The 12,217-nt window shown below is 39.9% G+C and overlaps 1 protein-coding gene across 5 annotated transcripts in view; it reads left to right on the top strand.

Annotated features, from left to right (window-relative positions):
• usp45 (ubiquitin specific peptidase 45) overlaps window positions 1–12,217 on the top strand; it is a 158,199-nt gene that overhangs the window by 138,499 nt on the left and 7,483 nt on the right. For 4 of the 5 annotated variants that reach the window (XM_043685574.1, XM_043685580.1, XM_043685569.1 and 1 more), the window contains 3 exons: window positions 2,578–2,675; window positions 8,320–8,406; window positions 11,756–11,841. In XM_043685574.1, coding sequence (XP_043541509.1) covers window positions 2,578–2,675; window positions 8,320–8,406; window positions 11,756–11,841 — 271 coding nt within the window. The remainder of the gene's footprint in view (window positions 1–2,577; window positions 2,676–8,319; window positions 8,407–11,755; window positions 11,842–12,217) is intronic. The other variant, XM_043685585.1, reaches the window with a different exon arrangement.

The raw sequence follows: 12,217 nt of genomic DNA, 5'->3' as shown, positions 1-12,217 counted from the left end.
GTGCAGAGGGTGCAATAGATGATGTGTTTGGAGGTGCGGGTGAATCTGTGGCGGATATGGAAGTTTCCTTTGGGGCCTTGGAGGGAGGTTAGGGGGGAGGTGTGGGCGCAAGTCTTGCACCTCCTGCGGTTGCAGGGGAAGGTGCGGGGAGTGGAGGTTGGGTTGGTGGGGGGTGTGGATCTGACGAGGGAGTCACGGAGGGAGTGGTCTTTACGGAATGCTGTTAGGGGAGGGGAGGGAAATATATCCTTGGTGGTGGGGTCCTTTTGGAGGTAGCGGAAATGACGGCGGATGATGCGCTGTACATGGAGATTGGTGGGGTGGTAGGTGAGGACCAGTGGGGTTCTGTCCTGGTGGCGGTTGGAGGGGCGGGGTTCAAGGGCGGGGTTAAATGTTGTAATTGTGCCCACATTCATCACTTTCTCAGGAAGTTCATTCCACACATGAATGGGTAAAAATTTTTTACCTCTGGGTAAAAAAATTGCCCCTTATGTCTTTTTTAGATCTCTGTCTTCTCACCTTAAAAATGTGCCCCCTGGTCTTGAAATCCCCCATCCTAGAGAAAAGACACCTATTATTAACCCTATCTATATCCTTCATGGTTTCATAAACTTCTATAAGGTCACCTCTCAACCTCCTGCACTCCAGTGGGAAAAGTCCCAGCCTATTCAGCCTTGTCTTATAACTCAAATCTTCCATACCTGGCAACATCCTGGTAAATCTCTCCTGAACCCCTCTCGAGCTTAACAATATCCTTCCTATAACTGGATGACTATAACTGGATGACCAGAACTGGATGCAGTACTCCAGAAGAGGCCTCACCAATATCTTATACAACTTCAATGTGACATCGCAACTCCTATACTCGAAGGACTGAACAATTTTGTTTACAATGCCTCACCAGAACCAAATCAATTTGTTTTGAACGTTTTCTTACACATTTTAAAGTAATTGATATTGCTGTCAGCTTGTGCTCTCAATGTTGTTTATTATTTTTCTTTAAAAATGTAGATTGATTAAAGATAAAGCAAAATAGTAAATAAAAACAAACTGACGTTTTCAATTCGATGATAAATGTCAAATATTAGCCAAAATGATTAATGAAGATACACTGAGAAATGCATTTCCACCATCTGATTGTCCAAGTATTGAGTTACACCTTTTTTCAAAGGCAGAACATCTAGTAGAAGTGTTAAGCTGAATTTGCACATTTCCTGTACCTGCTACATCAGCCAACTGTGGATACTTCATCTATTTTTCCTGTTCCATCATCTTCAAATCTGCCAACGGCCAAGCCAGAAAGTTTCTTCTCCATAATGAGCTGGCCGAAGAAGGACAAATGTTGGAGGATATATATAAAAATGTATATCTTACAATTTGATTGCTAAAGCTACGTGATCAGTGTAAAATATATTTGGACATTACCTCTGCACTGTAGGAGCATTGTGTGCAACTTTGGTTTCCTTGCCTACATAAAGATATACTTGCTGTAGAGGGAATGCAATAAAAGTTCACCAAAGAAATTCTTATTTATCATATAAGAAAATATTAAATAAACTGGGTATTTTCTGGAAATTTTCTGGAGACAAATGAAAAGTGATTTCATTCAAATATATTGAATTATTCAAGGGCTCCACAGAGTGCTTGCAAGAACAATTTTTCTCCTGGTCAGGGTAAAAATGTTTTAAAATAAGAGGCAGGCCATTTATAATGCAGATAAGGAAAAATGTCTTCATTCAGAACAGTTCTGGTTGCCCTATTATAGGAAAGATGTGGATGCTTTGGAGAGGGTTCAGAGGAGGTTTACCAGGATGCTGCCTGGACTGGAGGGCTTGTCTTATGAAGAGAGGTTGACTGAGCTGGGACTTTTTTCATTGGAGGAAAGGAAGAGGAGAGGGGACCAAATTGAGGTATACAAGATAATGAGAGGCATAGATACAGTCGATAGCCAGTGACTATTTCCCAGGACAGAAATGGCTAACACAAGGGGTCATAGTTTTAAGCTGGTTGGAGGAAAGTATAGAGGGGATGTCAGAGGCGGGTTCTTTACACAGAGAGTTGTGAGAGCATGGAATGAGTTGCCAGCAGCAGTTGTGGAAGCAAGGTCATTGGGGACATTTAAGAGACTGCTGGACATGCATATGGTCACAGAAATTTGAGGGTGCATACATTAGGATCAATGGTCGGCACAACATCGTGGGCTGAAGGGCCTGTTCTGTGCTGTACCGTTCTATGTTCTATGTAGAACATAGTCAATCTTTGAAATTATTTGCTCCTGGGTGCTCTGGAGCAGTTAGTGATTAAATCTCCAAGCCTCAGGCTGTTAGAATACTTTGTTTTAAAAACATTAAGAGATACAGGAATAGTGCTGGAAAATGGTGTTGAAGTAGAAAATCAGTTGTGACCACGTTCAATGACGGAGCAGTCTCGAAGGGCTGAAAGGTCTACTCCTGCTCTGATTTCTTATGTTCCACTAAATCCTTAACTATTCAACTATCTGAAAAGAAGAGAGTTTGTTTGCTCAAGTTTGAGATTATAAAACATTTAATTGTGTTTAATGATATTTTGTTTCAATAGAGAAGAAGTCAGAACATGTGTACACAAATGCTCGCAAACAAATGTTGATCTCTGCTGTCCCACCCATACTAAATCTTCACCTTAAAAGATTCCACCAGGTAATCCTCAGTACAGTGTTTGCATGAACTTAATTATGTGTTTTTTTCTGCTTAATCATTTTCGATTAGTCATCTTATTGGGGAACTGTTATTTTATAACATCTAGACTTTTCATCTTGTACAATGTATTTAAGCATTTCCAAGTATATGTTCAGTAAAGGATATGATTTGGAGATGCTGGTGTTGGACTGGGGTGTACAAAGTTAAAAATCACATAATACCAGGTTATAGTCCAACACGTTTAATTGGAAGCACACTAGCTTTCGGAGCGACGCTCCTTCATCACCTGACAATCACCTGATGAAGGGGCGTTGCTCCGAAAGCTAGTGTGCTTCCAATTAAACCTGTTGGACTATAACCTGGTGTTGTGTGATTTTTAACTCAGTAAAGGATAGTTTGTCTCAATGCATATTATAGAGCTCTGATTAATCATTTCAAACAATGATTTCGGGAGGTTGGTTGTGTTGGAAGTCAATGGTGAAGTATAGCATGTCTTAATGGCTTGGAGAGGGTGGACGCTAGGAAATTGTTTCCGTTAGGCGAGGAGACTAGGACCCGTGGACACTGTCTTAGAATTAGAGCGGGTAAATTCAGAACAGAAATGCGGAGACATTTCTTCAGCCAGAGAGTGGTGGGCCTATGGAATTCATTGCCACAGAGTGCAGTGGAGGCTGGGATGCTAAATATCTTCAAGGCAGAGATTGATAAATTCTTGATGTCACAAGGAATTAAGGGCTACGGGGAGAATGCGGGTAAGTGGAGTTGAAATGCCCATCAGCCATGATTGAATGGCGGAGTGGACTCAATGGGCCGAATGGCCTTACTTCCGCTCCTATGTCTTATGGTCTTAATTATTATAACTGAAAGATGTTGTGAAACTTGAAAGGGTTCAGAAAAGACTTACAAGGATGTTGCCAGGGTTGGAGGATTTGAGCTATAGGGAGAGCTTGAATATGCTAGGGCTGATTTCCCTGGAGCATCGGAGGCTGAGGGGTGACCTTATAGAGGTTTATAAAATCATGAGGGGTATGGATGGGATAAATAGACAAAGTCTTTTCCCTGGGGTGGGGGAGTCCAGAACTAGAGGGCATAGGTTTAGGTAGAGAGGGGAAAGATATAAGAGATCTCAGGGGCAACATTTTCATGCAGAGGGTAGTGTTTGTGTGTGTGGAATGAGCTGCCAGAGGAAGTGATAGAGTACAATTGTAACGTTTAAAAGACGGATAGGGAAATGAATAGGAAGGGTTTGGAGGCTTATGGGCCGGAGCTGGCAGGTGGGACGAGGTTGGGTTGGGATATCCGATCGGCATGGACGAGTTGGACTGAATGGTCTTTTTCTGTGCTGTACATCTTTATGACTCTATGACTCTAACTATGGATGCTGTAAATCAGAAACAAAAACAGAAATTGCTGGAAAAAGCTCAGCAGGTCGGGCGGCATCTGTGAAGAGAAATTGAAGTTAACATTTCGAGTCTAGTGACCCTTCCTCAGAACAGTTCTGAGGCAGTGTTACCAGACTTGAAATGTTAATTTTGACTTCTCTTTGCATGCTGCCAGACCTGCTGAGCTTTTCCAGCAATTTTTGTTTTTATGTCTTAATGATTAATGAGTTAAAATTATACTCCTTGCTCGAATCATAGAAAAGCTGTAGAATGTTTAAACACAGAAAGGAGCCTTTTGGCCTTTCCATTCATTACTCATTTCTCTAAACACGATGTGTTTAGGAGAAAGTGAAGACTGCAGATGCTGGAGTTCAGAGTCGAGAGTGTGGTGCTGGAAAAGCACAACAGTGCAGAAGGCATCCGAGGAGCAGGAGAACCAACATTTCGGGCACAAGCCTGATGAAGGGCTTATGCTCTAAACTGTCCACAATGTGTTTAGTCCCATTCTTCTGTCCCTTCCCCATAACATGTTTATTTTTCACATAGCTTGTTATTGCAAGTTGCGAAAATATTGTGGATTTTTTTTCCATCATGTTTCTAGTGGAATAATCCATATTCCATGTACTAATAAGTTTCTGCTTAAGAAATATGCAAACTTCATTCACTCTTCTGGCCATTGTGTTAAAATCACCAACACTAACAGCTTCATTTCCAATTTACTTATCAAAACTCAATTTTGATTGTGTGTATTAGATCTTCTGAAGATTTACTGTTCTAGTGTACTCTGGTTTTTCCAGACTCGCCTCACTCTAAAAAATTGGCATCTTAGAATTATGCAATGAATCTCTAATGTACTTTTGTCTATTGTTGTAATATTCTTAATCAAGCAAAATGCTCCCAAATAGCTGCCATATATTACATGCTTACCATCTGATTTGTATAAAACTTTCATTTCTTTCTTTCATGTTATGTGCTTCTGCATCTGAAGGCCAGGATCAATAAGCGTTTTGACAGATATATCATCTTGACCTCTCCCTTTTAAAGAAGCAGTATCGAGTCAGAAGGTGTAGAATCTGTGGGTAGAGTTGAGGAACCATAAAGAAAAACAGACACTTGCATACAGGTTGCCTAGCAGGAATCAGAATGTGGGGCGGAAGGTAAATAAGGAGAAAGAAAAGACATGTATGAAATGCCCTATTACAATAATCATGAGCACTTCAATGGGCTGAAAAAATCAGTTTGATACTGGATCCTAAAAAAGTGCGATGAGTTGTGCCTTTAAGAAAAATTTATTCAGTCCTGTTTCTCTTGCAGAGGAATGTTGTAAACCTAGTGATAAGGTGTCTGCTCCATAGAAGGCAGAATGAACAGCTTTTGAGTTTTTTCTTAAGCTAGACGAATGAATCATGATTAGGTGGAATCAGACTCTCATAGACCCAGGGTTTATTTTTGATTTCAGTTGTTGAATTTGTGGTTTTGGATTAGGAGCTGCTAGATACAGCTTGCTCTCTCTCTGATGCTGCAAAAAGCTTGCGGTCTCTTTATGTTGCTAGATTCCTTTTGTTGTGTTCCTTCTCCTGGACTGGAGATATCAAGTAAGTTTTGCTGAATTTCCCTTTGATAAAGGTACATTTATAGGATATTGGAACAGTAGACAAATAGTAGTTAAATAATAAATTATTTTGTTAAGTATTTCGATAGAGTTAAAGTTATGCCAATTCCTATTTCATACAGTGTATGTTTTGCTTAAAGCCTTGCAGTTTGACCAATTGAAATGCATCTAGAAGGCAGCACCAATAAGATAAAAGTTAGGGCCTAGGCTACATACATTTTGAGGAAGTTTGGTCTGGTCCATAATAAAAGGAGTTCTTGGAATGTTGACTAGATTTATTTTTGGAGCAGCTTATAGTAGAGTCCACTCGGGGACAGGCAATTCTGGATTTGGTGATGTGTAATGAGGAGACTTGATTAGATGAGATGAAGGAACCTCCAGCATGTTGTAACCATAAAATGATAGAATTCACCCTGCAGTTTGAAAGGGGAGTTGGAATCCGATATAACGGCATTACAATTGAGTAAAGTTAACCACGAAGACATGAGGGAGGAGCTGGCCAGAGTTGATTGGAAGGGGAGCCTAGCAGGGAAGGTGATGGAGCAGCAATGGTGGGAGTCTCTGGGTATAATTTGGGAAGAACAGCAGAAATTCATCCGAAGGAAAAAGAAACAAAATAAGGTGAGGACAAGACAACCATGGGATATCATCAAAAGAGAAAACATACAATTAGTGGGAGGCCAGAGCATTGGAAAGCCAGCAGAGGGGAACTAAAGGAAGCAATAAGAAGGGAGAAAAGGAAATGTATGGGGAAGTTAGCTGATTATTTTAAAAGAAGATTGCAACAGCTGTTTTAGAGTTATGAAAGGAGAGGCAAGAGTGGAAATTGGACGACTGGAAAATTAGATTGGAGAAGTCATAATGGATACAAAGAAATAGCAGAGAAACTAAATAGGTAATTTGCATCTGTCCTCACAGTGGAAGACACCAGTAGCATACTTCAGTGGAGTCAGGACGCAGAAGTGAGTGAAATTGCTTTCACCAAGGCGAAGGTGCTGGATAAGCTGAAAGATCTGAACATAGATAAATCTCATGGACCGAATGGACTAAACCCCACCATTCTGAAGGAGATAACTGAGCAGATTGTATTGCTGGTAATCTTTTAGGATTCACTGGAGTCTGGGAGGGACCCAGAGCCCTGCAAAATGGTAAATGTAACATCCCTGTTTAAGAAAGTAGGGAGGCAGAAGATGGGAAAGTATAGGCTGGGTAGCCTGGCCTAGATGTTTGAAAATATTTTAGAGTCTCTCATTAAGGATGAGAGTGCAGAGTACTTGGAAGTGCATGGTAAAATTGGGCTGAATCAACACTGCTTCATTAAGGGGAAGTCATGCTTGACAAATCTGTTAGAATTCTTTGATGAGGTCATGAGCAAGTTAGACAAAGCAGAGCCAGTAGACATGATGAATTTGGATTTCAACAAGGCTTTTGACGAGGTACTGCACAGGAGGCTGCTACATAAGATAAGAGCCCATGATGTTAGGGGCAAGGCACTCTCATGGATAGAGTATTTGTTGACTGGCAGAAAGCAGACAGTGGTGATAAAGGGATCTTTTACAGAATGTCAGTTGGTAATTAGTGGAATTCCACAGGGATCTGGATTGGGACAACAACTATTCACATTATACAATATTGGTTTGGATGGAAGAACTGAGAGCATTGTTGCTAAGTTTGCAGATGACACAAATATAGGTGGAGGGACAAGCAGTGTTGAGGAAACAGGGAGGCTGCAGAATGACTTGGACAGAATAAAGAATTGACAGATGTACTTCAATGTGGGAAAGTGTGAGGCTATGCATTTTGGTAGGAAGAATAGAGGTGTAGACTATTTTCTAAATGGGAAAAGGTTTCAGAAATTTGAAGCACAAAGGGACTTGGGAGTCCTAATTCAGGATTCTCCTAAGGTTAATATGCAGGTCAATTGACAGTTAGGAAGCCAAATACTATGTTAGCATTCATTTTGAGGGAGCTAGAGTACAAGAGCAGGAGTGTATATACTGCTGAAGCTGTAATGCTCTGATCAGACCACATTTTTGGCCCCCATATCTTAGGAAGAATGTGCTGGTCTTGGAGGGGGTCCAGAGGAGGTTTACAAGAATGATTCTGGGGATGAGGGCTTGTCATATGAGGAACAGTTGAGCACTCTTGAGTCTGTACTCAATGGAGGTTAGAAGGATGAGGTTGGGGGGGGAATCTCATTGAAACTTAGACAATTTACTGAGAGGCCTGGATAGAGTGAATGTGGGGAAGATGTTTCAACTAGTAGGAAATCATTGCAGTGAAAGCACAACCTTTTAGAACTGAGATGAATAGGAATATCTTCAGCCGGAGAATTTGTGAAACAGAATGCTGTTGAGGCCAAGTCATTGAGTATATTTAAGAGAGAAATGCCTAAGCAGGTTCTTGCTTAGTAAGGGGATCAAAGACTAGAGGAAGAAGGCAGGAGAATGGTGTTGAGAATCATATCAGCTATAATCAAATGAGGGAGTAGATTCAATGAACCAAATGGCCTAATTCTGCTTCTATGACTTATGGCTTTATTTGTTTCAGGTAATAAGAAAGCAATTTTAAATTTGCCAAATAATGTTTGGAATTCCACATGAATATAAATGTATGCTTCGATGACTCTAACATAACTTCTGTTCTTCAGACAGGTTTGAGTTTGCGGAAAATTAATAGGCATGTGGATTTTCCTTTAGTTCTGGATTTGGCGCCATTCTGTTCTTACAACTGCAGGGTAAAATCTTTACATACAGTACTCTATATTTTTCAGTAGTTATTTTGAAAGCATTCAGTAGGTCCTGCTGGTTATGTTATCCACAGGAATGCTATACAAAATCATGGGTATTATAATTTGTGATCATGTTTTCATGACATTGTTGAAAGTATTAAGCACATTTATAGAATATCTTAAGTAGCTCATACGTGCACTTAAATACAAACACTGAAATCCAAAGATGTATAAAATTTAATTATTTTGAAATGCTATTACTGTTCAGTGAATGAATACAGCTGCAATAATAATGTCATTGATCGCTGTGATTACCTTGGTTGTAAGGCATACAAATATATTATTTGGCCTAAGTGGTCCACAGCAGTGCTTATAAAGCTCACAACATTCTTCCTGATCTCTGCATCAAACCATAAAGCATGTTCTTTTATCCTCTTCTCTCTGATAACTTGCTAATAAGTGCACTATAATTCCACTATCCACTGCATTTTTGTTCCATTTCTTATACATGAATTTATATTTATTATGCTAGTTTTTTGAAACCCATAAAAATGGAATGATAGACCAGAATTTTCTCAACTTCTTGGTGTCCCTTGGACTGAAAATAAGTCACAAATTAGGGCAAATGGTCAGCATTTTACCAGTAACAGCTAATTATTTGGTAGATAATTGAAGACGCCAACTTTCCTCATTATGCTGTGAGCCCAATCAGTAGCTACTAATGGACATGGCTGCTGCTGAAGCTGCAGAAAGGTAAAGAAGGGGTGCTTACATGTTGAGGAGCTCACGAAGGACAAGAAGTTTTATTTTGAATGTACAGGGACAGTGAGTAAAAGGAAACCCTCTAATTATGATGTAGGAGCTCAAATGGTGGCCATTGCCTTGAGAAGATCTCAACATGGGCCATGGAGTCCATTTTAAGGAAGGCCCTTCCCCCAGGTTCCCTCTGGGAGACCATACAGATTGCATGGTGAACTGCCTATGCAATGGAAGGTCATCCCAATGCTGGTAAAATGCTCTTAATTGGTCAATTAATCAGCTTAATTGTCTGTCCAGTTGTGATTGGCAGGTAATGATTTCCATCATTTCGAATATCCTTCGGTAGCAAGATGACATCAGGCTTTTTTTCTCATGTCTACCATTTTCTCTCTTTTTATTCATTCACAGGATTGGGCATTGAAGGATAGGCCATTTATTGCCTATCCCTGATTGTCCAAGATAAGGTGATGAGCTCCTTTCCTATCTACTTGTCCCATTACCATCTTGGGTCGCTTAACGTTCTTACCTTAACCCTAACAAAAACGTTCCTTTTTTTTCTCCTTCACCACTCTGACCCACTGCCCATCCTTCCGAGAACTCCATGTTTGAATTTCTTCAATTGGTTGTCCATTATTTGTTCATGGGATGTTCTCATCACAAGCAAGGTCAGCATTTTCGCCTTTTATATTTGCCTGTGACAAAGTGGTGGTGAACTCCATCACAATACTAGAGTAGCTCATATTAAATGTCATTAGTGGCTTTGATGTGACTATGACACAAGTAAGCTGTTCCTCCATTCCTCCTTTTTCCTGCAATCTTTGACATGGTTGAGTGCACCATCCTCTTCCAGTATCACTGCCACTGTCGACCAGCTGGTGCATCTTCAATAACTTCTGTCCTAGCTCCTTCACCATAAACCTCCTGTGCTCTAAAGATCTTTCCTTTTTCTTTTTCTTATCGACAATGTTAATCCTCAGTGACATCATTTGAAAACACAATGTTAGTTCCCACATTTACTCTGATGACACCTGGTGCTACTTCACCAGAACTCTCTTAAACTGTCTATTCTTTTTTTAATTGTCTCACTATTTGTCCAAGATTCAATACCAGTTAAGAAAAAAAATTCCTCTAAACTAAATACTCTCACAATGAAGAACATTGGCTTCAATCCATACTGAAACTGTGCTCATTTGAAATTGAGTTCATTTACCTCACTGGCCACTATCTAATGTATGAACCAGATGGTTCACAATTGGTGTCCTATATACGTGTCAAGATAGGTTTGAAAAGCTGAAACAGTTCTTCTTGGAAAATAGAAAGCTAAGTGGAAATCTGACTGAGGTATGCAATCTGGACAGAGCAGATAGGAACAAAATGCTCTCAGTCATGAAAGTATTAAGAATGAGAAGATACAGATTTAAGGTCATTGCTAAAGAAAGAAAAAGTGGCACAAGGAAAATCTTTTTGACAAAATAATGGTTATGGTCTGGAATGCACTGCTTGAAAATGTGATGGAGGCAGGTTCAGTCAAGGTATTCAAATGGAATTTACATTGTTATTTGAAAAGAAGCTATGTGCATTGTTACAGGGAAAAGGAAAATAATGACACTTGTTCAGATGCTCATTTGGTTAACATTGAATGAGTCATGTGGCCTCCTTACAATGATTCTATGATGTTGTGGTATTTGACTCCAAGATTAGCTCCGCCTAGCTGTTGTTTAATTGGTAGCTATCTCGCCTTAGAATCCAAAAGTTGTTGATTCAATTCCTGATCCAGGAAATGAGCATGAAAAATTCAGATTGCTGCTTTTAAATGCCAACACTGCTGCCTGCAAGCTTTAAGATAATTCATGTTTTTAGTATAGTTTATGAACATAAAAATATTTGGGGGAAGACCAATTTTAATGAGATCAGGTTTGATTTGGCCAGAGTCGACTTGGAGCTGATACTTTTAGGTAAACTTTTCTCAAAACAGTGGGATACATTCGAGAAGGAAATAGGGCAAGTACAGGGCCATCTTGATCCAAAAAAGACAAAGGGTGGGACTAACAAATCCTGTGAAACCTGAATATCTAGGGATACGCAGGATTTGATAAAGAGAAGAAGGGAGGCTTATGGCAGATACCAAGGAATCAAAACAACAGATACTCTAGAGGAGTACAGAATCTGCAAAAGGAAGCCTAAAAAGGAAATGCAGAGAGCAAAAAGGATACATGAAAGAATAATGGCAGGTAAAATAATGGCAAGTCGTAAGTTATTTTACCATAAGGATAATTAGGGGAAGAGTAGAGCCCATTAAAGACCATAGTAGTAATTTATTACTACTACTACTGGAGCCAAATGACATAGATAGGGTTCTACATGAATACTTTGTGTCACTAGTATTCACTAGTGAGAGAAATGATGTGAGTGTAGATGTCAAGGAGAAAGACTCTATTATAATTATAGAAGTTAGCATTGACACAGAGGTTCTGAGGTCTGGCAGGCCTAAAATTAGATAAACATCCAGGACCAGATTAAATGTATCTCAGATTGTTGAATGAGGCAAAGGAGGAAATAGCTGGAGAGTTGGCAGTAATTTTTAATTCCTCCTTAGCCAGGAGAGGTGCTGGAGGAATGGAGGACAGTAAAGGTGGTACTGTTATTCAAGAAAAGAGCAAGAGATGAACAAGGAAACTACAGGTGAGTCAGACTAACCTCAGTGGGTAAGCTATTGGAAGCAATTCTAACGGACATAATTATTCTGCACTTGGAGATGCAGGATTAATCAAGATTAGTCAGCATGGATTTGTTAGGGGATAGTCATGTCTGACCAACTTGAGTGAATATTTCAAAGAGGTTTCCAGTTGTGAAGGTGAGAACAGTGCATTCAACTCGATATACTTGAACTTTAACAAGACTTTTGATTAGGTACCCTATGTGGGACTGACAGTGAAGGTAAAAGGAGGAGAAAGTGAGGACTGCAGATGCTGGAGATGGTAAAAGCCCAAGGTATCTAAGGAAATTTGCCACTACATAATTGGCTGAGTGGCAGGGAGCAGAGATTAACGGTCAAAGG

Source organism: Chiloscyllium plagiosum, chromosome 3 (assembly GCF_004010195.1).
Source record: "Chiloscyllium plagiosum isolate BGI_BamShark_2017 chromosome 3, ASM401019v2, whole genome shotgun sequence".
NCBI classification, from domain to species: domain Eukaryota; kingdom Metazoa; phylum Chordata; class Chondrichthyes; order Orectolobiformes; family Hemiscylliidae; genus Chiloscyllium; species Chiloscyllium plagiosum.
Note: the sequence above shows the minus strand (reverse complement) of the source record. Positions and strands in the feature narration are given on the sequence as shown.